This window comes from Momordica charantia (genome assembly GCF_013281855.1).
Source record: "Momordica charantia cultivar OHB3-1 chromosome 11 unlocalized genomic scaffold, Mcharantia_2.0 BLBB01000011.1, whole genome shotgun sequence".
Classification (NCBI taxonomy): Eukaryota; Viridiplantae; Streptophyta; class Magnoliopsida; order Cucurbitales; family Cucurbitaceae; genus Momordica; species Momordica charantia.
Window position 1 is genome coordinate 22,766,217 of NW_028275159.1, and position 24,664 is coordinate 22,790,880.

Below are 24,664 nucleotides of genomic sequence, written 5' to 3' on the forward strand. Positions count from 1 at the left end.
TCTATTATCTATACTATGTTAAAAAGCGAGCATCTTTGAAAAATATTTTTAGTCCTTTTTGTTTTCATTAAATTACAAACATACTATTTACTTCAATAAAATAATACAATAATTACAAACCTTTTTTTCATAACAACTTGAAACTCGGAAATATTGCATTTAATATGTCTTAAAAAAAAAGGAAATACTGCATTTAATGCTTGACATTAGAATTTGAAATAATTTTTCTTCAAAGCAATGTTAAAATTATAAAAAATGATATTCTATCAAATTATTCAAACAAATAAAAGAAAATTCAATTAATTTGCAACCCACTACCGATTGAATTTCTTTGTGCATGGTTTCAAAATTGCTAATTAGTAGCAAACAGTTACAAATTTAGTTTTTATAATCATCATCAATAAAATAAAACACTTATCTATTCAAATTCCATCCGATTAAAAATATATATAAATATTACAATACAAATTTTTTTTTAACACGGATTTTTGATGAGCTACACTTCTCTTACGTTTTTCGGCTAATGGAACTCTAAGTGGGGACCAGAGAAATGAGGATTGCTAATTCTCCACCATGGGTACTTGCACGAAAGAGAATAATATGGTGAGTAAAAAAGTTATTCTTTTATTTAGTTTTCCTAAATTTATTTAGTGAAAAAGGAGAAGGAGATTAATTAAATGAGATCTTGAATATAATTGATGGAAAATGCCCACCATGGGAAGACAAGTATGAAGTTTTTTTTCCTTTCAATTTTCTTAATTGGTTTTGATTTTCTTTTGTACGAGACATACGCAACGAGAATATCTTTTGTTGAGTCCCATTGAAGTTGTAAAAAAACAATGTAAAAAAAGTTGTAAAATAAATCACCGACGAAAGATAATTTGATTAGTTAGTTTTCATTTGTGCTTTTATCTAGATTGAATACCTGTAGCGAAATGTAATATTAAAAAGATTTTATTTTCATGTTTTTGGGTTAAAAATAAAAACATTATTATTATCTTTTTTTATATCGATACCATAAATATATTTTTTAAAAATAAAAATAATAATACTTGAATATCCACGACTTTAAAAGTATTTTGTGAAAATTGTTGTTAGTATATAGGATACAATAATTATAGGGGAAGTTAGTAAATTACATAGACACAATAAGAGAAAAAACAATGGAAAATGAAAATCGAGGACAAATGCAAGAGTGACTTTTTTTCATTTGTTATGTTTATAAAAATTTTACCCAAATAGAAATTTGCACCAAATTTACTAAGCTTCCATTTAAGTTTTTTGAAAAATATTTTAATACCATATTTATTCTTTTTATTTTCGCATAATTATAAATATATTATTTTCATGCAGACCATCTTATATCTATAATTATGTTCAATAATTACAGTTACAAATTTACTCTTATAAATCATCATTATTATGAAAATAAAACATATAACTCTTCTAAGATTTTTATAAATACCACATCTTTGAGAAGCAAATCAAATTTAAACCTCCAATATCTCCAATATCCAATATGATTGGTAAGCGGTTTGCACTTTTTATTTTATGTGTGAGTGCCTTGCTCATGATATTTTTTTTAAAATTACAAATCATTAAGAATTTATTTTTAAATTCCTTAAATTAAATTAAGAATTAGAAAAAAAAAACTTAGTAAGTTTGTAACTGACTAATTAATTAGCTTGACATTAAAATCATTATATTAAATAATTATAGTTACAAATTTAACCCTATAATTGTCATTATTATTAAATATATACATATTACTCTTATGATTTTACATCATTATATATATCCCACACGCTTGCAAATCAAATATAAATCCTCTGTATTCAATATGATTTATAATCCTCTCTCTCTTTTTTGTCTTTTGCTTTTTAATTTTATTTATGAATGCTCATATCATAGTTTTTCTTTTCCTCTTTTGTGAATACACGATTCACATTTCTTAACAAAAAAAAAAACAATTTGATTTGGTGGCGAGGGAGACCAAACGAAGAGGTTTTGAACGATATACATGAACCCGCAACAATTGATATGATGAATGAAAAGAGAAACAAATTAAGGGGAGGAAGGTTAGAAGACAAAAGAAGTTCAGCATACGGTTTAAATGATGCAGATAGAGAGCATGTAGCAGATGGAGATTTTGGCAAATGAACAAGATGATGGAGACTCATAGAAGGAGTGGACATTTCTCCACTGTGGCAGCAAAGAGGGGTAAAAGTAAAAATGAACTTTGATAAGAAAAGAATATGAACAATTGGAGTTTTGAAAATTTGTGCAACAACATTTACAAAAATGCTATGGAAAGTAACTTGACTTTATATATATTTTTTTTCATTTCTTTTAAAAAAATAATATATACTTTTTTATATATGTATGTATTCAATAATTAAAGTAATAATAAATATTATATATGTTATCCACTTGAATTTGTATTTTAGTACTCTTAATAAAAATATATTAGGGTGTTTGCTTAGACCATATTGAAAAATATATATTATTTTTTTAAAAGAAATGAAAAAAAATTAAAATCTCATTTACAAAAGCCTCAAAATCCAAAGAATATTGTTATAAAAAAAATCCAAGAATGTATTAATCAAAATATATTTAGCTTATTTATAAAATAATTTAACATTTAAAAACCTATGATTTTAGTTCTAGATTTTTAAACTTCATGATTATTTCGATTAAATTAATTTACCTAACAAACTAATTTAAATTTGTTTAACAAAAACTACAAATTATTTTAAATTGTTAACCATATATATATAGAATATTTATATATAGAATAAATGATTAGGAGATAGTAAAATAAATTACCGCTATAAAGAAGGTTATTAATGTTTTAACCAAATAAACCGTATAATGATCTCATATTTACTTTAACTCATAAATTTAGTCATTTTGACAAAGTTAAAATTCAAAATGATCACATTTAAAATGTAAGATATTTTATAATTAAGAAATATTGATGCATCGCACCTGGTAAAATATTAGTATAATCAAAAGTAATAATGGTTGAATTTGTTTTTAGGTGAATAATTGTTGAATTAATTTATGTAAATAAAGGTAATAGTTTTTAGAGTAAAATACAGTTTTTATCTCTAAGTTTAGATCTGGTGTTTATTTAGTCTCTAGGTTCTAAATGATCTCTAAAATTAAGTGAACTGTTAGTTGACTAGTAGCAGTTGAATAACATGACATTTGCATAAATTTTAAATGAAGTGAATTATTTTAGATTATTTTAAGAAATATTTTTATGGACAGCAAAAATATTTATCATATTTGTAAATATAGCAACAACTTTTTAGTTTCACAAATATGTAAAAAAATTTATTTGTTATTTGTTTTCTTATTGTTATTCCAATTTTGTACTCGTTATTTCCATAAATTCATATACCTAATATAAAGTATATCAATTACACTAATATATGAATGATATACTTCACATTAGGTGCACTAACAAATACTTTTCAAGTTTTTTTTATTTAAGTAAGATTTTAGGTTTCTAAATAATATATCAAATATATCAATGATATTGCATTAAAAAAAAGGTTTATCAATCATATATTTACTTGTTTTAGTTCATCAACTTCTTATGAGGAGCCCATTTATTTTGGAACTCGATTTCTATTTTTATCTTTCGAACTTTTATCTTTTAAAGCCCCTGCTTGTACAATTTTTCTTCTTCTTCGTGCCCTATTCAAATAATCCAAATCTTGCATTCAACTCAAAATTGAATGTAACGTTCTTTATGCAATGTAAGGTCGATATGTTTCATAACAGCTAAGGATTAGTACGAGTGAAGCAAGTCAATACTAGGTCAAGTTTTAATATAGTTGGTAAGTCAATACGATATCGTCCTCTAGATCTGGGTTAAGTTTCTAGCTCACTCAAGTACCATAGATACAATCGCTCAATTATATTTAAAGAATCGAATTGACTGAGAGAGTATATATGAAGGTAAACAAACATGCAATAGAAAAGAGAAAATAAATACGGAGAAAAGTCCTAGGAAATTGATTTCACCTATTCAATCTATGAACTAATTACTTAATTACCCAAGAATGAATGATGGACTATTAATTCTATAGGCCAAGAACAAATCTCAACTACCTCTCCTGAGTGTTGGGTTTGTAAGAGAAATGCAAACAAAGTTTCACATTGGCTAGGGAAGAGATTGATCCGACAGTTATCTCTATTGGTGTGAAGCCTTTTGGGTGAAACTGTAAGCAAAGGTTATGCCCAAAGCCAATATCATAACATTGTGGAGATACTTGGAGTACACCGAGAGCAGTCTAATTTAGACTTTAATGGATAAGTTTTTTAACGGTTCGACGTGTCCATTGTTTGTCCCTAAAGCTACCTCCATAATCCCGAGTCTTGATAACTCTCTTCTAAGTTAAGACAAACTATCAACAAATCTCTCTAAATCTCATCTCTTAAGTGGCTTAAAAATCCTATTCTTATAATTAAAAAAAAACGTCGCAGCAGCATTTAGACACTAGGACGGATTTTTCAAGAACGCTTTAAGTTCGTAGCATTGAGACTGTTGGGTGTGTTGCCCTAAACTCGTAGTTTGTATTTTGTAAAAACAAATGTCTATTTAATAAAGTTTTATTCAATAAATTTGTTGTTGAATCATAGCTTTGCATTATCCAAAATCCAATAAACTAAACATCCAAGGTTATTTGTGATGTAATCGGGACAGTATATATACTGGGTATATAGTTGATATACGGGGTATATATTTGATATACCCCTGATATATGAATGGATAATGTCCCGTCAATAAACTAAAGGGTCTATAGTATATGGATAAGGCTGAATACCTTATCCTGGCAACACTATGGATACGGCCCGCTCTGTAAAGGTTACAGACGACTCGATCCAGGTCGTTCGTGTGAAGACATGCGAGTGGGGGTATCCTATACAATGAGTTTGTATAAGACCGGACCGCGAAATAGGCAATCTTTAGTTGTAACACCGTTAACTAATAGATTGTCATTTCTTAGGATGACCAGACAACTCATTCTCAATCCTGAGTGAGTTATGGACTCCTGCCCATGAGGGCTCGTTCTTTGATCTGTATGGGTGAGAGTGGCCTGAGTCGCCGATTCAACATTCCTACCATTTTGGGGACGAGACCGAGTGGGGAGCTGGGAACATAACTTCACAAGATGAAATTCACTCCTCCCCGACTTTAGGGGAGTAGATGAGTGTTCCCTTAAATGCTGACTCCGGGACTTGAACAAGGGGCCCCACCCTCTCATTGGCCGAGAGGGACTTCCAGTTATTGGTTGGACCATAACCAGGTTGTTCATTAGAGGAGCAGTGGTGTTTAAGGAGTAAGATGTAACTCAGGGGTAAAACGGTAATTTGACCCAACTTGAGTTATAACACTCGTGAAGGATTGACTCGTCATTAATGGTTGTATATCCATGGACACGAAAACATTCTGCAGTGAGAAGAGTACAACTGCGGGTCTTTAGTGGAATGACCCGTAGTTAACGAATCTAGATTAACTCGGTCAATGAGTTTAACCGATTAATCTTGCATCGTTGGAGCTTCGGATCTGTAGGTCCATTAGGTCCCCTTGCTAGCTCATAACGGGTAAAACGAGGATCAAGTTTTTGGAAGAATTTGAATTGTTCAAATTACTTAAGGGATTATATGTATATTGATACATTATAATATATAGTTAATTATAAATTAAAACTATATATTATGAGAGAAATTATTTGAATGAGATTCAAATAAAATTAATATGAATAAGATTCATATTAAAACTATAGGTTAAAAATAATGTGCATAAGATGTACATTAGAACTATAGGTTATACGAGAGAAATGTTTTAGAATATGATTCTAATTTTATAAATAATTAAGTGTTAATTATTTATATATATTTATATTTATTAATTATTAATTGGATTAATAATTAATTATATTAATTAATTTGATTAATCGTCACTCTTATTCTTCCTCTCCAAGTGTTGGAGAAGCAGAAGAAGAAGTAAGATACAGAACAAGAAAAAGAACTCCCATCCAATTTCTCTAAAAAAAAACTCTCTCAATCTCTCCCTCTCTTCGATCAAGGTGCTACCACAAGCACGATCCCGAGACCCAAGAGGATAGCGAGGAAGACATAGTGGTGGTGTTCGAGGGAAACTCGTTGAAGAAACGTTCTTGTTTCCTCTGTATTTTCCTACGTTGTAATTCGATTTTTTATCCCGAAAATCAGCAACGAAAATCCGTTTCCGCTCTGGGATTCACATCCCTTCAGAGACGCTATAGACAGTGTCTCAATGCTATCTCATCAGGTTTTAGGCTTCAATCTTTGTTGCGTACTCTTTCTTAGTCACTTTGACTCTGATTTTTCTCTCAATTTGATCAAATTATGTTTCGTTTCCTCGCGATACTTCATTCCTGCAACATATATCTTATGTGCTTAAATATGTTATGAAGAAACAAAAACTAACAAATAATTCTAATATAAATCTCATGAAACATAGTTCACACAGCGAGAACACTTGTATGGACATATACATCTCATATCTTTGTATTGTGTTAGAGACTTAATTTTTACACCAATTATGCTTAGTGGTTGGTTTTCGACTTATATATTTCATAAATGTCTATTTTTGTACAAACTTTTAGATTTAAATTTCCAAGTTTAATATTTTGATATTTCAATTCCTAAATTGCCCTCCGTTATTTTTTAACCATCTATATTCATTATTCCAATTTTCTATTTATCATTTAAGGTCGTTTGAATACATTTACGAAAGATCGAATTTCCCACGCCTTAAATGAACATTTAAGGTGGTTAATGAAGACATTAACGTCTACAAAGTCGACTCCGACCCAACGGTTTATCAAATTGAGTGGGTCGGTCGGATCTCGAAAACTTTTCTCACCCCTATATACTACATATTTTACATACTAATATATAACATAATATAACTATGGCTCATATATTCAATATAACACACATATCTTTACATCGTTCCTATCACTTAGAGGTGAGTTGTGCCTAAAAGTGAATCGGGTGAGTCACGTGGAAAGTCAATAAAATCGTAGGAGGAAATAAAAGAAATGGAAATATATGGATTTAGATTATCTATTTTAGATGTTGATAGAAATAAAGATGGAAAAAGAGGGAAAGTCAATGAAAGAGGGAAAATCAATGGATATAGATTTTGAAATAAAGATGTTACATGTGTGTCAAAGCTTAACGTGATTTTCTCCTTGCTGAAGACTACTCTCATTTTTTTTCTTAGGATTGGGCATGAATCATTTGGATTGATCTAACCAAGTATAATGAATATCCTCATGGGTGAGTAATTGAGCATAAGCTTGGATTACCCATGCAGCACCATGTGGAAGCAAGGACCAATCGGAGGTAGGTAGGCACACCGGAAAAGAAGTATGTGCTTGTCTGGTAGAGAGCCCTCAACACTCCTAACGATGATAGGACAATGGGAAAAATATTTTTCCGAAAGAAGATGATTCTTCAAATTTTTATACTTCAATTTTGTTATTAGCCCAATGAATCGACCTATGGCTAGTTTATGGGCTAGCTTAACCTAAAAAATGGATTGGGGTTACTAATAGTATAACTTTACTTCGCCTTTGGACTTATACACTTTGATGAAGCTGATCTAAATCAATAAAATCAATCAATGCACGTTGAATAATTTTTACCTCAAATTTCATGATCCCTTTACTAAAATGTAGGAATGAAATTAATTCGTAAAATTTACCACAAATTTGAAAATCAATCCAAAAAAAAAAAAAATTTATTCATCATGAACTATCAAAACAAATGAAAAAAAGCCAATAGCTCTAGTAGGCATGAGACCCATAGATTCAAGGTCTCCTTCTCCAATGCTAATCGTGCGAGCTCACGTGCAGCTCCGTTGCCATATCTTCCAACGTCTTAATCATGGACACTCCAGCTTCAATCGCAAGCTACTTGGCTTCCTCAATACCTCAACAGACTTCAATGAAATCTTCGTTTTCTCGGTTCAGACGTCGAAATAATCTTATTCATATAAAAAATCTAATCAATCTCATTTCATTAAGTCAAATTGTCTTTAGCTACTTCTTGCAATGATATTCATTGAGATGGTAATTGAGTTAGTTACTTCTTGCAATGGTATTCATTGAGATGGTAATTGAGTTATGTTTGGATTGACATAAAATAATAATAACAAGGTTAATGATTTTTTTTCGATAAATTGATTAAAAAAATGGTCGAAGTTGGAAGGTGAAAATTTTTCGTTTTTTAGCTCTTTCACGGGAGATATACATTAATTATCGCCAAGTGTGAAAATTTTCGTTAAAAAAATATTTTGAAGATTTAATTATGATTTTTTTAGATGATTAATTAATTAGAGTTTTAGAAATAGGAAAAAAAAGGGAAGAAAAGTGGAAAGGAAAGTACGAAACCTACCTCCACCCATTAGCCACCTTACGTTACTCTCGCTCCGACGGACTCACGAGCCAGACCGTCGATCCGCCGGCAGCAGCTTACCGGCGGCGAACCCACACCACGACCTCAGATCTGCAAAAGAAGACCAATTAGGGAGCTTTGAGGAGGGAGGGGAAGAGTATTTAGGGTTTCGTTGCCATTTCCATTTGTATTATTATGAATAAAGGCGTTGGCGGTGGGAATGGGCCCACGGCGGCTGCTGCGGCGGCGGCAGCTCAGAAGCAGAAAGTGCTTCTCCAGAGAGTTGAAACCGATATAGCCAACATTGTCGACAATTTTACTCACCTTGTCAACGTCTCTAGGGTACTCCTCTTTTCTTTTCTTTCTCTTCTCTTTGCTCTTAATTTAATTACTTGCTTTGCTTATGTTCATTATTTTCTCAATTACATCTAAATCTCATTCTACCAGTTGGAATATAAATTTTGATTCATGGAAATAACCAAGTTTGCCTTCTAATTCTTGATTGAACCGTCACATGCTTGGAATTCCAAATTAAACTTACCCATTCTTGTTTCCTCAGGTGAACGATCCACCTGTTAGAAATTCACAGGAATCCTTCATGATGGAAATGCGTGCCGCCAGAATGGTAAGAAGTTTTCCCTTATTTACTTCCGGCTTTTGTGAAGGTCCCTTTGACCTCTAGATACATCTCTTATTTGTTCTATAATTGAGTGATTATCATCTGAGGAGCATAAACACTTCATTTTGAGTAATCCAACACTTACTAGGTGTACAAAGTGAATATAGATTCGATATCAAACACTTGTTAAGCCTAAGAAATAGACATTTTCTTATGCATAAGAAATAGACATTTTCTTAATCCAACACTTTTTAGCTGTGTCGTACTAGTTGTACAAAGTGAATATAGATTCGATATCAACACTTGTTAAGCCTAAGAAATAGACATTTTCTTAAGCTTAAGAAATATACATTTTCTTCTGCATAAGAAATAGACATTTTTCTTATGTATAAGAAATATACATAAATAGTTATACTAAGACAAAATAATAAATTTTGAGAATAAAATACATCAAATTCATTTTTTTATATGCATTTTTTTAAACATAAAAATGCATAAGTTTATTGACTTTGGATTTCCTTCTAGTATGGAAATGATATATACCTAAAAAATTGTATATTTTAATAAACGTGTCTTTTCCGTGTCTTATCCGTGCTTCTTAGATTATCATCTTATCGAGGAATTTAGTGACCTTGCAACCTCTGCTTAGATAGATGAGGGCTTTGTCGTAATTTTAATTTCTAGTTTCAAATTTTCAAGGCTTCTGATATTCACACATAAGATCATACCCAATAAAAAATCGGGATTTTAAACTTTCTGTCCTTATCAGCTTCACATAGACGATAGCTCTCTGAATGGCAAGCAAGTTGTTTCCATTATGGCTACTATTTCAGTGTTTTTCTACTTGTCTCTAAATAGGTTCAGGCAGCTGATTCTCTGCTTAAGTTGGTGTCAGAACTTAAGCAGACAGCAATCTTTTCAGGATTTGCTTCACTAAACGATCATGTGGAGCAAAGAATTGTGGAATTCAACCAGCAGGCAGAGCAGACCGATCGTCTCTTATCTAGAATTGGTGAAGAAGCTGCTACCAGCCTGAAGGAGCTTGAATCCCATTATTATTCTTCAACACAGAGGACGAGTCAAAACATTCTGACATGATTAAAACCTAAGGTGTGAATTAAGTAGATTAGAGATATGATGTTGTTGGCTTCTAGACTCCCTTTGTAAATTATATGATAAGAATTATTTTGGGATAATTAAGGATATTAATAGAATAGTAAAGGATATATTAGTAATTAGTTAAAAGGTATTGGTCAGTATGGAATCGTTATAAATAAGAGTGAGGAGGAAGAAATGAAGGTAGGGGCCGGGCAATTGTTCAAGAGAGGGAACGCCCAAGTACCTTAAATTACTTAGAGTTATTGTTGTTCTTCTATCTTTCAATCTATTTAAGTATTTGGTTCCTAAATTCCTATCATTTTGCTAAATTGATATTTAAGTATTTGGTTCCTAAATTCCTATCATTATGCTAAATTACTTAGAGTTATTGTTGTTCTTCTGTCTTTTAAGTTTCAATATATTTAAGTATTTGGTTCCTAAACTCCTATCATTATGCTAACCTGGATGACGAAACATAATTGAACTCTTCTAATCTATTTGTAGCATTTTCCTTTGATTTTAGGTTAAATTACAGTTTTAGTGTTACTCATGGTTTGAGAGTAGTTTTGATTGGGTCTCTGTAGTTCTAAAAGTTCGAATTTAATCCCTAGATTTAGTTTCAATTTGGATATTTTATGGTCAATGAGATATTTTCTATTTAGCTAATTGTATTAGTTCACTATATTAGGAGTTTAAGGTTGAGTTAAAATAGAAGGAAACTAAGTTGGTTTTGGGGTGGGTAAAAGATAGTTTAGGGATGATTTGGCCAGTTGAATCAAATCGGAACTTTTAAAATTTTAGAGACTTAAAATTGTAGGGACTAAATTGAAACTTTTAGAATTATAGGTACTAAATTGACGCTATGCCCAACCCTTAAAAACCATATTTGTAATTTAACCTTGCTTTTATTGTTATGACAAGCTAGATATGCAGGAACTGGCAGAGAAGGCTTGTAGTCTTCTCCCAAGTCCCATTCAATGGAGGGACTTTTTTTGCAAGACATTATTAGAAAAAAATGAACAATCAGACTCTCTCGTCATGGTTGTGAATGGTTATTTTAATACCTAAACGCTTCTTAATCAATAAGGTTTGTTCCCTGCCTGTATTGTATTGAAGTTGAATATGCTTTCTTCATGAGTATATTAAACTAAATTAATAACGTAGAGGTGGAAATTTAGTGAAGTCGCTATTTTTTTTTTTAAGTTCTAACGCCATGGGGTGGGGATTTGAATCTTCAACCATTTGATATCTTTAAGTTGGGATATCGTGGGCACCTTATTTGCTCCGGCCTTTTGTTTTGTTTTGTTTTTTCTCATTTTTCTTTCGTATCTCTCCTAGTTGGAAATTTGAAATAATAAATTCAAATTCAAAATTCAACAATAGTTCGCCTAAATCTTTCGACATCTATTTTTTTCTTTCCTTCTCTCCCCCACTCAATCATTCTACCTCACCTTTTTCCTCTCTCCTAACGATTTCTCATTTTCTTGCTCTGAGTTCTCCCTTCTTACCGTCGATTTCTTTTCATGTCTCTCATCCTCTCATTCTTCCCCTGGAGTTTCCTCTCGTCAAGTTTCCTTTTCTCTGTATAAAGGAATTGATTTTTAGAATTGATTTTTCTTGAAAAGGGGAGGAGGGAACAGACAAAGACACATAAGAAAAGGTAGACTCACCCATCCTTTACAGCACTCTAAATTTCTGTTTAATGTAAATGCTTTTTTTTTTTTCTCATTTCCGAGTGAATCATATCATTAATTTTGCTGTACTCTATCGAGCTCAACATCCATAAGAAAGTTTGAAGTTGTATTTACTAATTTTCTCTCTCCTTTCAACATGGATTGCAATTTTCTTTACCAATTTTCTCTCGTTTCAACTGTGCTGAAATGCATAAGGTGGAATAATTAGGAATGATCAATTTTTTTTCTTTTTTTCTTTTTCGGAATCTATGTCATATGGCTTATATGAGTGAATTCCTATAAATGAGGCTTGGTGTAAGACCTTAATGTAGATAATACCCCAAAGTCCTAAGCGCTTGCCACTGTGCCATTTCCGACGACATGGAAGATTAATTTTCATATGAATTATGCTGTCACATTGCACACTAATTCATCTATCTGTGGATCTGTTTTGTTCTCTCTCTTTTTTAAATTATTCACCCTCATGTGATCTCATTTTGTTATTTTTCATATTTAAATTGCATGTTTAATTAATTTCACATATTAGTTTTGTTTGAAATTGGAATGTATTGATAAGATTTTTGTAGATAGATTTCAACTTGAATGAGATCAAATTAATTATTATTAAATTGATATTTTTGCCAAATTAGCTAAGTATTGATATGTGTAGATACATTTCAACTTGAAGGAGAGAAGAAATCCAGCCATAAAAAAATATTATTAAATTAATATTGTTGTCCAATCAACAAAGTATAGTCATCAATTTAATCACTACTAATTTTTCATTAGTCAATTATAGGCTTAGAGGAGATTATTTAGGCCATGTTTATTTCAAGGGAACGAGAATGAATGAAGGGATGAGTATCAATTTTTTCATTTTCTTTCATGGTTTTTACCAACGGGAGAATCCACTCAATTTTTCATTCTCATTTCTCAGATAGGAGCAATTTGATTTATCTTCTACACCCTAATCAATCTCATTATCATCCTTATTTCATGGGTCTCATACATTTATTGCAATTATTTTCTACTTTTACACTCTCTCAGTCTCATTATATTAATGAGACCTATAACTTTCTTAATTAATTATTATATACTTTTAATATTTCTTTTTTTATTTATACAACTAATCATTTTTATTTTAATAAAAATTTATACTTTCCCAAACCCCACATGTTGTACTAAAAAGAAAAAAATTTATATATATATATATATATGCCATTTTTATTAGTTGATGTGATTTTATTACAAAATATTATAAATTTATATTTAATTTTTAAAATTATGGTTGGATACATGTGCTTTAACCTGATGAGCTATGCTTTGATTGATATCTATCAGACACGCTTTGTTATGCCATCGATTGTTTTAGTTATAGTGCTCGATGTCCAAGCACAAATATATTTCTTGTGAGAGTGTTGCCCTGAACATGATTATATTATCATGAAACATACTTCATTTGTTTCATCTCTACTCTATTTGATTGAGTACCGCTACCATCTTAGTTGATGTTGGTTCTAGTTCTGGCACAAAACCAATCTAGCATAACATTAGTGATAGTCAAATTTCGAGATAGATTAACTGTTCTACTTGAACTGTGCAATTTCAATTCCATTAAAAAGTTTTAAAGATTTTAACGTTTTGTGATATCATAATCATGTTTTGTATGTTTATGCATTATTTATTTTTTAGTACAACATGTGGGATGAGGATTCAAACTCACAACTTTTAGTCAAGAGATAAGTGACATAACCAGGTGAACTCTGCTCAGGTTAGCATATGTTCCTACATTTTAATTTTGTTAAAGGTTACTAAAATGTTTTTAATACTCAACCCGACGTGAGTGGTGAGGTGATGATGCTTGACGTACAAGCATCATGTTATAAATATCTTGAGGGGGTGTGCTTGTGGTCGCACCCCTCCTTCCTTGAAGGGCCATGTTTGCATGTGAGCCAGGTAGCAGGTGCACCCCATTCTTTGACGGGTCGTGTTCGTGTGCAACCCACATGGTAGGCATGGCTGCAGCGATCGCACCCGTTGTCCACACCTTTCACTCTCTCTCCGTGAGGGTCCGCGCGAGTGCGGCCAACTTAAGCAATTGGGTGTGGTCACGCTTCAAACATGAGACTTTCATTGGATCGTATCTTAAATAATTGGAGGCAGTTTCTAGATATAAGATCTTTATCATATCTTTTATTAAAAGTTGTGCCATTATCCACTAATTTATTTTGTATTAAAAGTTGGCCCACTCTCTATTAAACACGTGCTCTAAAGTAGTTCACCCTTCATTTGTGCTTTGGCTTGGAATGCAACGTCCAAGCAACTGTTAAAAATCTTCCGTTAAATTACAAGTTTTTGTTTTTGAACTCTGAGGATTATGTTCAGTAGGTCACTGAAATTTTACTTTTGTATTAAAAAAGTTGCTGAGCTTTGTGTTAATTATCCAGACTTTTGACTTTTAATTTGGTGTTTAATAAATAGGTATATGAATTTAAAAAAATATTAATAGACTACGAGACCTATTAGACAAAAAATTAAAAGTTCAGAAATTTATTAAACGCTCTTGCGTTTAAGCACAACACTACATTCAATAGTTTTTTAAAATATAGTGGTAATGTTGTATCAAAGAATTTTCATTGTATATACTGGAGATAAAAATAAAACATAAGTAAAAGTATAGAAACTAAAATAGTATTTAAACCTATGAGAGAAAGAATGGTGGGACTATGAAATTATAATTAAGAGTGTGTTTGAGAGTGATGATAGAACTAGTGATTTTGAAAAAAGAAATTATCACCGTCCAAACGATCATTTAAAAATCAATTCAAAATTTCCTAAAATTAACTTTCTTTTTAATTTATCAAACATGATCGAATCGAAAGCGAAGTGATTTTGACAACGACAAAAGATATTTTGATGAGGACAAAATCACTTCCAAACACACCCTACAACGAACAATCATCGACGATTCAATCAACACGATCATCTTCTATAAATAGAGTCGTCCTAGCACCAAAGCTAAAAGCAAAAGCAAGCAATTTGAGGAGAAGGGTAAGAAATATAAGAAAGAGAGAGAGAATATGGAGGGGAAAAATGTGGTTTTGGTGGTGGCAATAGCGGTGATGCTCATGAGTTGTTCAGTCCAATCAGCCACTTCCGCCATTGAAACTGTGGCAATTCAAGAACTCATCTCCGATGGCAGAAATCAAGTTATAGAGTACTTCAATGGCGGGTCAAGAAAATTTTTAAAAGGCAAAGCAGCCAACAGTTACAGTGGACCATGCGACATCCCTTATTGTGGGCCTGAGTGCGTTTGCGTGCTCTTTCCTGGTCCTCCTCCTCGGGTAGAATGAATTTGTCACTAATACGAAAAATACTTGCCTGCACACTGGTCGGTGAGCAGAAATCTTACTAACTTTCTTATACGACGTATTTTTATTGGATTTACATTTATCCGTTAGATGCAATAGAAAAATAGACTTATAAAAATACGTCACATTAGAAAATCAGCAGTGGTTCGTACTGATTGGTGTGCAGGCAATCTCTCTCCCTGGCCTCCACAAGATTTGCAGTGAACTGTTTCCTTAAAGATGTGTTTTCTGCAAAATGATTGCTTTTTGAGTTGTGTGGTCTATTAAATAATGTGAAGGTCAATTTGGTGTGAATTGATCTTTTCTCTCACGTCTGTGTAATGTATTTAAAGTGTTTTTATTCATGAATAAAGTGGAGGTGAATTCAGTGTCCAATTTTCCAAGTGTGTATATAGATAGATTTTAGTTCTCTTTCTATCAATTTGATCAATTTACGAAATATGAAAAATACAAGTACCATGTCATCAGTACACTACAAGGATAATTGGCTTTGTCGAGGTTTTTTCTGCCTGATGAACAAAAAGGCGTTAGCCAAAGATACCTCTTCCAACGGAAACAAAATCATTGGGAGAAGTCGAGAGAGAACTACTTCTCCCGGTGAAAAAACAAGTGTCGGGAGAAGTAGGTATCTCCCGACACTTTTTTTGAGTAAGGCCGGCTTTCGAGCCCAAGCCCCTTGTATAGGTTGGGTGCTTGAGCGCATCTTTCTCATATCGAGAAAGGCTTTCCTTGAGTTTTCAATAAGGGGCGCGTTAGCGAGGCCGTTTTCTTGTAGGAGTGCTAACGCGCACCCTTACGTTTTCTTCGCTTGCTCTGCAGTACGAGCCTCATACAGAGCCGCGCCCCTTTAATATGATGAGAAGAAGAGGGGCCGCCCTCTTTTCTTTTCTGCATCAATCCTCATCCACCACCTATTTTACTTTTTTTGGGGTGTATAGCTCAGTTGGTAGAGCATTGAGCTTTTAACCTAATGGTTGTAGGTTCAAGTCTTGCTATACCCAAACCTACCTTACACGAGACTATTTTGAAGGATGCGTAGTAGCGTTCAAAGATCACTCTTTGGCCTTTAGATTCACTTCTCTATTTGGGCGATGGATAGAAAAAAGAAAATGTTCATCCTATCTCTTTTCTTCGTCCTCGAGCTCGAACGCGAGAGAATTTGGGTAGGGTACCTACTTCTCCTGACGCTTTTGTTTTTTTGTCGGGAGAAGTAGCTCTCTTCCGACAATTTTGTTTCTCTTCCAATTTTCTCTCGACTCATATAAAAGAAGCATGGAGAGAAGTAGGTATCTTCTGACGCTTCTTCTATGCGTCCAGAGAAAATTTTATATGGTCTAGGACGCCAAAATGCAAATCTCTCCTAACACTTCTTTTATTCAAGCATACCATCTTATAGGTAGTTTAGTTATCATTTAAATTTAGTTATCATTTAAATTTCTATTAATAACTACCATGTCAAGTATATCATAGACCAATTTTAACATTCACAATATTATTAATAAGTATATTGTCTCCACCCAAAGTTGCATAGACAGAAGCAGAGATGGAGGAAAAATTCCTACCGGAGCGCGAATGTGGATTGTCTCCCAGCTTCATTGTCCATCTCTAAGTATAATGTCGCGTCGAAATTGTGATTTAAAAAATGAGATTAAAAAAAATGAAAGCAATCCGATTGTTCGAGTAAGTCCTATCGACTTGACCTCTTTTCGTTGCCTTCCTGCGCGTGAAGCGAATTGACAAAAAATATAGATGAAAAATAGATATTTTAAAAATATAAAAACTAAAATAAATCAAAATTAAAAGTATAAATTAAAATATTGAAACCAAATCAATGAACGTAGTGTTTAATATATTTTTTTAGTACAATACATCAGGTTGAGAACAAAATCATCGGAAAAAAAGTATAATGTATGCTCGGTTTGGCATTTAATAATTTTATTTATTAATATAAACAAAAGAATTATTGATTTAATATTTCCACACTCTCTCTCACTCCTCCCTCCCCGTCGATTCCCGTCGATTCTCGTCACTTGAGAAAATTCCCATAACTCCAATAGCTCTCTCCGGCGAGGGGTTGCTGACCGGAGTTCCGGCGAACATGTCGGAGCCCGCCGGACATCCTCCACTGCCTCCGCCGTATCGGAAGTACCAACCCACACTATCGCGGTCTTCCCCATAGTATGCGGTGGCTCCGTTTGTGTCAAAGAAACAAAGAAAAAACCTCCCTCTTATCGCTGTACAGAATTCCACAAGTTTTTTCCAAATTCTGGTATTTTTACTCTACTCAAGAAATGCAATAACATTTCAAGTATGTTGGTTTTCTTGTTTGTATTTCCGTTTTGTTTAATACTTGAATTTTGAGTTTGAAAACTATGATTGTACTCATCTATTTCTCACATTTTGTTGCGTCAGGGTCTATAATTCCCAACATCATGAAACGTTTGTATTGCCTCCTGCTTCAATTTTCTTTAAGTGAACCGCTGGATTTTTCTACAACTGAAGCTTCGTTCATTGAGTTAAACAAAGAAATTAATCGGTTGGGATTCGAGGGAAGTTTTGGGGACTTTTGTGGTCTGGCAGATTTTTTGTTCAAAGAACTTGATTTGAGCTTCAAGCGAGTTTTCCATGATTTGAGAAGTATTTCGTTCAGCCGTTCTCCTGAACTTGCTCGTAGAGATAATGATTTGTGGGACACCATTAAAGAGTTTATCTTGCTCTTAAGAAGTTGTTTGGTTATCTTGACTCTGGTTGCTTTCGAACAAAATGTTCTACTGGAAAAGGGCGGTGTTCTTCTTTCAGTAGTCAGGAAATTGCTAGATTTGATTACAAGTGGAAAGGATGAGAAAGAGTCCATCAGTTTGGAGAAATCTTTTTTACACGAATGCAGAATCACTAAATCTGATTGTACTACCTTTGTCTCTGAGGATGTTGTTGCTTCCTTGTGTATTTTAGAACCCTCCGATCCATGCCATCCATTCATATGTGCAGTCCTTGAGGTTCTTACAGGATTTCCCTGCTCTTTTTGAACTTATTATTCTTTCCCTCCTTTTTACTGCATTTTCACCTTTTCTCCCTTGCATGAATTTGTTTTTGGATAAGTTGTCTATCGATTACCATGATCTGAAAAGATTTGATATTTTGTTATCTTTACCAATTGGATCTCAATGTTGTAGGCATTTTTTAAGTAACTCGTATGCACGTACTCACGTAAAGAAATGTTGTGTTTTGCCAAATTTTATCATTTAGTTCACAATTATTATTTATCAAGAATTTCTTTGGCTGGATAATCAACTTGTTGGCGTGCTTTAGAATTTTTATGTGAATGGAAAATTTCCTTGATCAAAAGATTGGGCTGCTATGACCAGTTAAGGGAATCATCACTTATGCTCTCTGAGCTCTGATGTTGTCTGTCTTCGCCCACCATTCATCTTGAAAATCTCTGTATGTTCACATCATATCATTTTGATTCTTAGTGGGTTTCAGCAGCTCATGATTGTCTGGCATACAATGTTCACCTTGTTGTGGTAAACTTCATGTGTTAATTTGTAGACTCAATTTTTTTTTTCATTTAGGGGTTGGTAATAAATAATAAAACTTAATTTGGACTAATAATTCTTAGGTATTTGTGGATGAGCTTCTAATGCATAGATCACTGAGAGAATACTTTATGCTGGTAGATTCTGCATCTTCTACTACTAAAATGGTATTTATGCACAACTTAGTTCATGGTGGAATCGGGACGGTGCTGGAGGTGATTTCTGCTCATTTCATCCTGTCAGTTTCTGATGAGCAGGCATTTCATAATTTCCTCAATAGACTATGTTGGGCACACTATGAGGATTTGAGAGTTCCTGAATTAAGCCTGACAACTGCTTTATCATTGCATATGAATCCTGTCATGCTATCTGCACCAAAATTGTTCCAAGCTCATTTTATTTCACTCGTTTCTGAAGTCATTGGCATCGGTGTATTCTTGAAATCCCCAAACCCAGATCATAGGCTTATGGACTGGTACCTTGTAGCATTTGAGACGGCAATCACGTTGTATAATAGACATATGTCTAATTCACATGCGGAAGATGCTCCATTTAATTCCAATGGCTGTTTTTCCAGTTCAGGTGTGCCTCGGAATAGTGGTCAGCAACCTTTTGAATCTTACATTCAAAAGGTTAGGAGAGAACAAATTGACAATCTTACTTCCAAGTATGAGAACACTTGTTTGCTTTTGAGGGAAAAATCAGAACTTCTAGCCTTATCGATTTCGTATGTAGTGGAGAACCAACATATTCTTGATGAATCACATAAAGATGATCTTTTGTCAATCTTACATTGTATAATTCTTGGAGCTTCTCAGGATGATGTTCATGACATCGAAATTTACAAGACTGGGTATACAAGTCACCATGACATATATCTTCTTGCTTCTATATTGAAGTTGATGAGTTCATCAATGTTGCCTGTTATTTGGTGTCTAAGGCACTGTAGAAACTCTGGTGGCCTTAAAATCTTACGAGATGTTTCATCTTGTAAGGAGTATGGTTTTATTTTGAGCATCATCAACTGTTTTCAAGAATTTGATATTTCCCTACCAAATCAGAATCTCATATCTAAAGTGATGAAATCTCACCCAAAGAGGCATAAGAATTCCAAGTGGATGTTCCTGCATTTTACAGGACTACTGGCGTTAAGCTTTACGAGAGGGTTTGACTTCTTAGTGAAAGACTGTGTACTTGCAATTATGACAACATTGAATTTGTTTGTTTTTGAAGAGGGAGATTTAGATGCATTATCATCATTAATTGGCTCTGAGACAGCTGAAGAGGTACGTTTTATTTTATTTTTAATGACTTTGTTTGCTGTGCTATTTAATTTTTCTTCTATTTTATTATTACTTTGAATTACTGCTTTTAATTATTGACATATCCTACAGGGCTTGCTACACCTAAAATATGGTGAAACAGTTGCAATGAAGTTTCAAAAGGTTCAGACAATTCACATGAGGTAGGAGGCACTTTTTAAAATATCTTTGCAAATTTTCACATATCAACAAAATGAAACTTTCTCATCTTTTGGGTTCATTTTACTTTGTTTTTCATATAATTCTGTCAATGGGTATCTGAATTCAGTCCCATCTCTTTATGAAAATGGGTTAAACTGTTTTGACCTTTAATTGCAAAGTCTATGAAGCTCTCTTTTACATACTTGTTTTTGCTTCCTTATCTCTCTTTCATTGTTGGTTTTCTTCAATAGAGAGTTTCCATGGCCTAAAGAATATTTCAAACTTTTATCTTCTTGACATTGCACAAGCATGAAATGAGAAAAACGTTAAATTGAAAACCTGAAGTCTGCAGCTGACTGGATTAAATTGTTCTCCTCTGTACCATTAGCTTTGTTGTAAGATGTTTAAGTTGTATTTCTTATTAGACAGCACTGGTTGCTGCTTGTATTTTTTCAGTTGGGAAATCCTTCATTTTTGTGACGTTACCATGTCAGGAAGATCTGGCTGGAATGGAATGTTTTGACCATATTTTACCATGATAAATTTTTTCAACCTTTATCTTGCAGCACGGATTCTCTCACAAGCTGCCATCAAAGAATACGCGATGATTTGGGGCAATCCGTGGAAACCCCTCCCATCCATAATAGTCTAAGGGAATGTACTGTTGGTGTAGAGGAGGCAGAAGAAACTTGCAGCGGGGAGATATTTCTAAAATGTTTGCTAGAAGACTCCAAGGACTCTTCATCTTATGACGATATAGCAGACTTTGTAGAGTGCAAGCGTGGGAAGGATTATTTGCAGTGGATGAAGAATAAACAAAGATATCGAAAATGGAAATCACAGAAATTGGCAGTATTGAGATGGAAGAAAAAGAAAAAGATTTGGAAATGTATCAAAACAAAAAATGACAACTGATTTGCTGTACATAACTTTTTTCAGTATAGTTTTCTTGACGAAACTCAATCTGCCAAATTCAATTGTTACTAGTCTAGAGAGTTGTCCAAACTGCGCGGTATTACCGAGTTAGTAGCACCGGGATAGCTCCTTGTTATGCAGGTTTTTTCGTCTGTTTTGCAGAGCATTTGGCTTGGGGAATTCATGGAATAGAAGAATTTCTATAGGTGCTGAGTGATCTTGGGGAGATTTGATCTTTAGTTAGGTTTAACTTTTGTTAATATCCTTTTATTCAGATATAAATTTGGGCAAAGTTTACTTGTAGTCCCTGAAATTTTGGATTATGATTCTATTTGGTTTTTAGGTTTCAAAGATAAATTACCGTTATGATGTTGGAGTTTTATGTAGATATGTGACAGTTTTTTAATTTGGAATTATATTTTCCATTGACATGGAAAAATTGGATTAAAATTCTCTCTTCTCACCTCCTCTCCATCCTTAGTCTCTCTATCTCTCACTTGCAATTATAGGTTTATCAGAGTCTACTTGAAATTCTGTATTGAATGATTATTGGACAATGTGAAGGTTCATATTCAGAACTTCAAACATATTTCAATCCAAACAAATGGCTACGGTTAAACTTAAGAAAACTTGGTCATTTGCTTCACGACATGACTTTAAAACTTGAACACAAGTAACAAGTTGAGACCAAATTATGAGAGCATTTTACACTTTCCTGCACCCATCACAAAAGCACCAGTACCATATGGCTTCAACTCCATCACCTTTTTCGCTGCTATTTTCCCAATTTCAATATCTCCATGTACTCTACAAGCTGCAAGAAAGAAGCCTTCAATTGCCATACTGTTAATAAGTTCTTCTCCCTCTTTCAGTTTCCCGCACCAGCAGATCGCGGAATAGCGAAAAAAGAGGTCTTTCTTCCCACCCTAATTAACTCCATACTCCATATTCAAATTACTTTTTTGTAATGTTTCACTCGAACATGTTCAATTAGTTAAAGCATATATTTTTGGGTTATGAATGGAAATAGCGAAAGGCAACTTGAATGCACTTGTGTTGAGCATATCCCAAAACCAATGAAGAGCAAGCAATTTGATCCTTCGGGGGAATGTTTCAAACACCCTCCGAACCGCCAATAGCTTCATCTTTGCCGAGTCCTGCACGAACTGAGTAGCCATGGATTTCTCTACCTATTTGAATAGAATGATGAACAGAACTACAGTTAGTACTGCACTTAAACTCATATGATTAGGTACATATTCTTCAAACAACATTTCTATAAATAATTGAATGACCTCTCTTGAATAGCCATGTTGAGAAACAAGAAAAATAAATGTTTGACAATTAAGAAAGAAAAATGCAAAACAGAAGTTTTTTTTTTTTTTTTTTTTAAATAATACTGAATTGTCAAATATTTAACGGTGAGAGGACCCCTCTCGTGTTTACCTTTCAAAAGCCTGAAAGAGCTTCCTCGAGGTGACCACATTTGGGATATATTGTGGAAAGAGAACTGTCATCAGAGACATCAAATATTAGTCCAGTTTTAATACTGATTCCTTTGATTGTCCATCTCTCAAAAAAACCATCGAAGAAATATGAACAGTTCCTATTTTTTTTTTTTAAACAGGTTAATTAAAGCAGCTATATAACCAAATACATTGTGTTGAAAAGAAAAGCTACCGAATTCTCCCAATTTCTTACAGCTTCAGAGACAATAGCATTCCAATCAAACCACATTCTCGCAATAGACGTCATGAAACACCCTTAGGCGCCAGTTTCAACAAAACTAGGGTTTGTATTGAGCGAGAAAGTTTAAATAAAATTTATAAATTTAAAGAATAATTTACATTTCACCGAGTCAAGATGGCCGAGTTGGTCTAAGGCGCCAGTTTCAGTTTCAGGTACTAGTCCGAAAGGGTATGGGTTCGAATCCCATTCTTGATATTTCATTTTACCTTTTTTTTTCTCCGTTTCTATAATTGTGGAGTTGTCACTTTTGGGTTGTTTTCCCTTATAAATTTTCATTCAGTTTTGGCTCGTTTGTAGTTGACTTTCCTTTCTTTTTCTAGGTTGATTCCTTTTCTTCATGAAACCTTGGTTTTTAATTAAAAGAACAAAAACTATTTTTGTTGAAGTACTTCAAATGGCTAACACTTCTCCGACAACTAGAAGCTCATCTCGTCCTGATTCCTGACGTAACAAGGGTCCACTATTTAGGCAGAAACTCAAAGTTTGTAGAGAAACAGGGAGATATAATCATAAAATTATTATTGATATGGTCTGTTAATCTGAACTTTAACTTAATTGGTCACGACATTATCTTCTACTAAAAGGTTGTGAGTTTAATCTCCACCCATTGTTGTATTACAAGAAAAAATGTTGATATGGTCTCAAATGAGACGACGAACAGTAACATTTTTACTTTCGTTTTTGTTTCCTCTTCTTTTAATAAATAAAAATAGAACATTTGATAACTATTTTTTATTCTTTTTTGTTCCTTGTTGAAGTAAGAAATAGAAACACGTTCAGTAAGTATTTCATATATGTTTCAGAGAACTGTTGTTCATTGGAGTGCGGAGGTTGTTCCCATCATTGAAGTCAAAGTGTGGGACTGAACCTTTCGAATGATAAAGACAAAATAGTGTTTCGTTTTGTTGGAAAAACCCAGAGATAGATAGAGAGTTAGGAATTCATATACGTCAAGAGTCCATTGATGAGAAGGAGCTGGGTAAAGCTTGAACCCATTCCTACCGTGATGAATATAATGTACCTATTTCTTATTTTTCATTTTCAAAAATTTTAAATTCAAACAAAGTTAAATATCCATATAAAAATTAAATTTTAAATTAAATATTAAGAATTTTATGTTATTTTATTTTTTTAATACTTATTATATAAGTCAAGAGGGATATAACAATACTTTAATTATGATTTGAAAAAAACTAATTAAGGGAAATAAAAATAAGAAGCTTAATTTAGTGGTTCTCAAAATTTCTACACAATTTTAGTTTCTAAAGAAACAACAAAGATTGTTATCAAACACTTGTATTTCTAAAAAATTGAAAACGAGAAACAAAAAAACAAAAAATAATAACGAGAGTATTACCTAATAAGTCTATAGATGCTGATTGATCAAGACTCATCTCTTACCGACCACCACTAAATTTTTGATAAAGAGAGTGTAGAGACTAAGGTTGGAGAGAATCCAATGTCCTGTATTCTCATTATTAAAGTCTATATATATATAGACAAATATACAAGGTTGACCTAATTCTATAAAAAGGTAAAAGACAAATTAATATTAATATAAGAATATAAAATATACTAATATATACTCTAACACTCCCCCTCAAGTTTTTTGAACTTTCATGTAAAAAGTTTATAGACGGAGTTAACCATTTGTCTAATATATCCAAATCAATTGCTTCTTGATTGAATTGAGTGAACGAAATTCCTATGACTCCAACAAACAAAGTAAATAGGGATAACACAAACATAGGAAATAACATAGTATTATCTGATTCAT

The 24,664-nt window shown here is 32.9% G+C and overlaps 2 protein-coding genes, 1 long non-coding RNA gene and 1 other non-coding gene across 5 annotated transcripts; 3 read left to right on the forward strand and 1 right to left on the reverse strand.

Annotated features, from left to right (window-relative positions):
- Positions 1–8,422: 8,422 nt before the first annotated feature.
- LOC111022360 (mediator of RNA polymerase II transcription subunit 22b) lies at positions 8,423–10,568 on the forward strand. The gene is made up of 3 exons (XM_022299524.2): positions 8,423–8,805; positions 9,023–9,088; positions 9,941–10,568. The coding sequence occupies exons 1-3, from the start codon at positions 8,659–8,661 to the stop codon at positions 10,178–10,180; spliced, it is 453 nt and encodes a 150-aa protein (XP_022155216.1). The 5' UTR covers positions 8,423–8,658; the 3' UTR covers positions 10,181–10,568.
- Positions 10,569–16,152: 5,584 nt separating this feature from the next.
- Positions 16,153–16,225, forward strand: TRNAK-UUU (transfer RNA lysine (anticodon UUU)). The gene has a single exon. It is a non-coding gene; the product is annotated as a tRNA-Lys (tRNA).
- A 964-nt stretch (positions 16,226–17,189) lies between these two features.
- On the forward strand, positions 17,190–21,441 carry LOC111022382 (2-isopropylmalate synthase). Of its 2 annotated transcripts, none has more exons than XM_088120282.1 (5): positions 17,190–17,532; positions 17,637–18,220; positions 18,844–20,046; positions 20,155–20,225; positions 20,790–21,441. In XM_088120282.1, the coding sequence occupies exons 2-5, from the start codon at positions 17,657–17,659 to the stop codon at positions 21,136–21,138; spliced, it is 2,187 nt and encodes a 728-aa protein (XP_087976408.1). In that variant the 5' UTR covers positions 17,190–17,532; positions 17,637–17,656; the 3' UTR covers positions 21,139–21,441. The 2 variants fall into 2 exon arrangements, with proteins under 2 accessions (XP_087976408.1, XP_022155241.1); XM_022299549.2 differs by having other exon boundaries at positions 17,190–17,493.
- A 219-nt stretch (positions 21,442–21,660) lies between these two features.
- Positions 21,661–22,928, reverse strand: LOC111022385 (uncharacterized). Its single transcript, XR_002602968.2, has 3 exons — positions 22,819–22,928; positions 22,585–22,648; positions 21,661–22,328 (listed from the first exon to the last, which is right to left on the reverse strand). It is a non-coding gene; the product is annotated as an uncharacterized LOC111022385 (long non-coding RNA).
- Positions 22,929–24,664: the final 1,736 nt, after the last annotated feature.

Bases quoted from the DNA above. Each gene is read 5' to 3' on its own strand.
- LOC111022360 (XM_022299524.2), top strand. From the start codon at position 8,659: ATGAATAAAGGCGTTGGCGGTGGGAATGGGCCCACGGCGGCTGCTGCG. The intron at 8,806-9,022 runs GTACTCCTCTTT...TTGTTTCCTCAG, and splicing joins ACCTTGTCAACGTCTCTAGG to GTGAACGATCCACCTGTTAG. The intron at 9,089-9,940 runs GTAAGAAGTTTT...GTCTCTAAATAG, and splicing joins AAATGCGTGCCGCCAGAATG to GTTCAGGCAGCTGATTCTCT.
- LOC111022382 (XM_088120282.1), top strand. From the start codon at position 17,657: ATGAAACGTTTGTATTGCCTCCTGCTTCAATTTTCTTTAAGTGAACCG. The intron at 20,047-20,154 runs GTACGTTTTATT...CATATCCTACAG, and splicing joins GCTCTGAGACAGCTGAAGAG to GGCTTGCTACACCTAAAATA. The intron at 20,226-20,789 runs GTAGGAGGCACT...TTTATCTTGCAG, and splicing joins GTTCAGACAATTCACATGAG to CACGGATTCTCTCACAAGCT.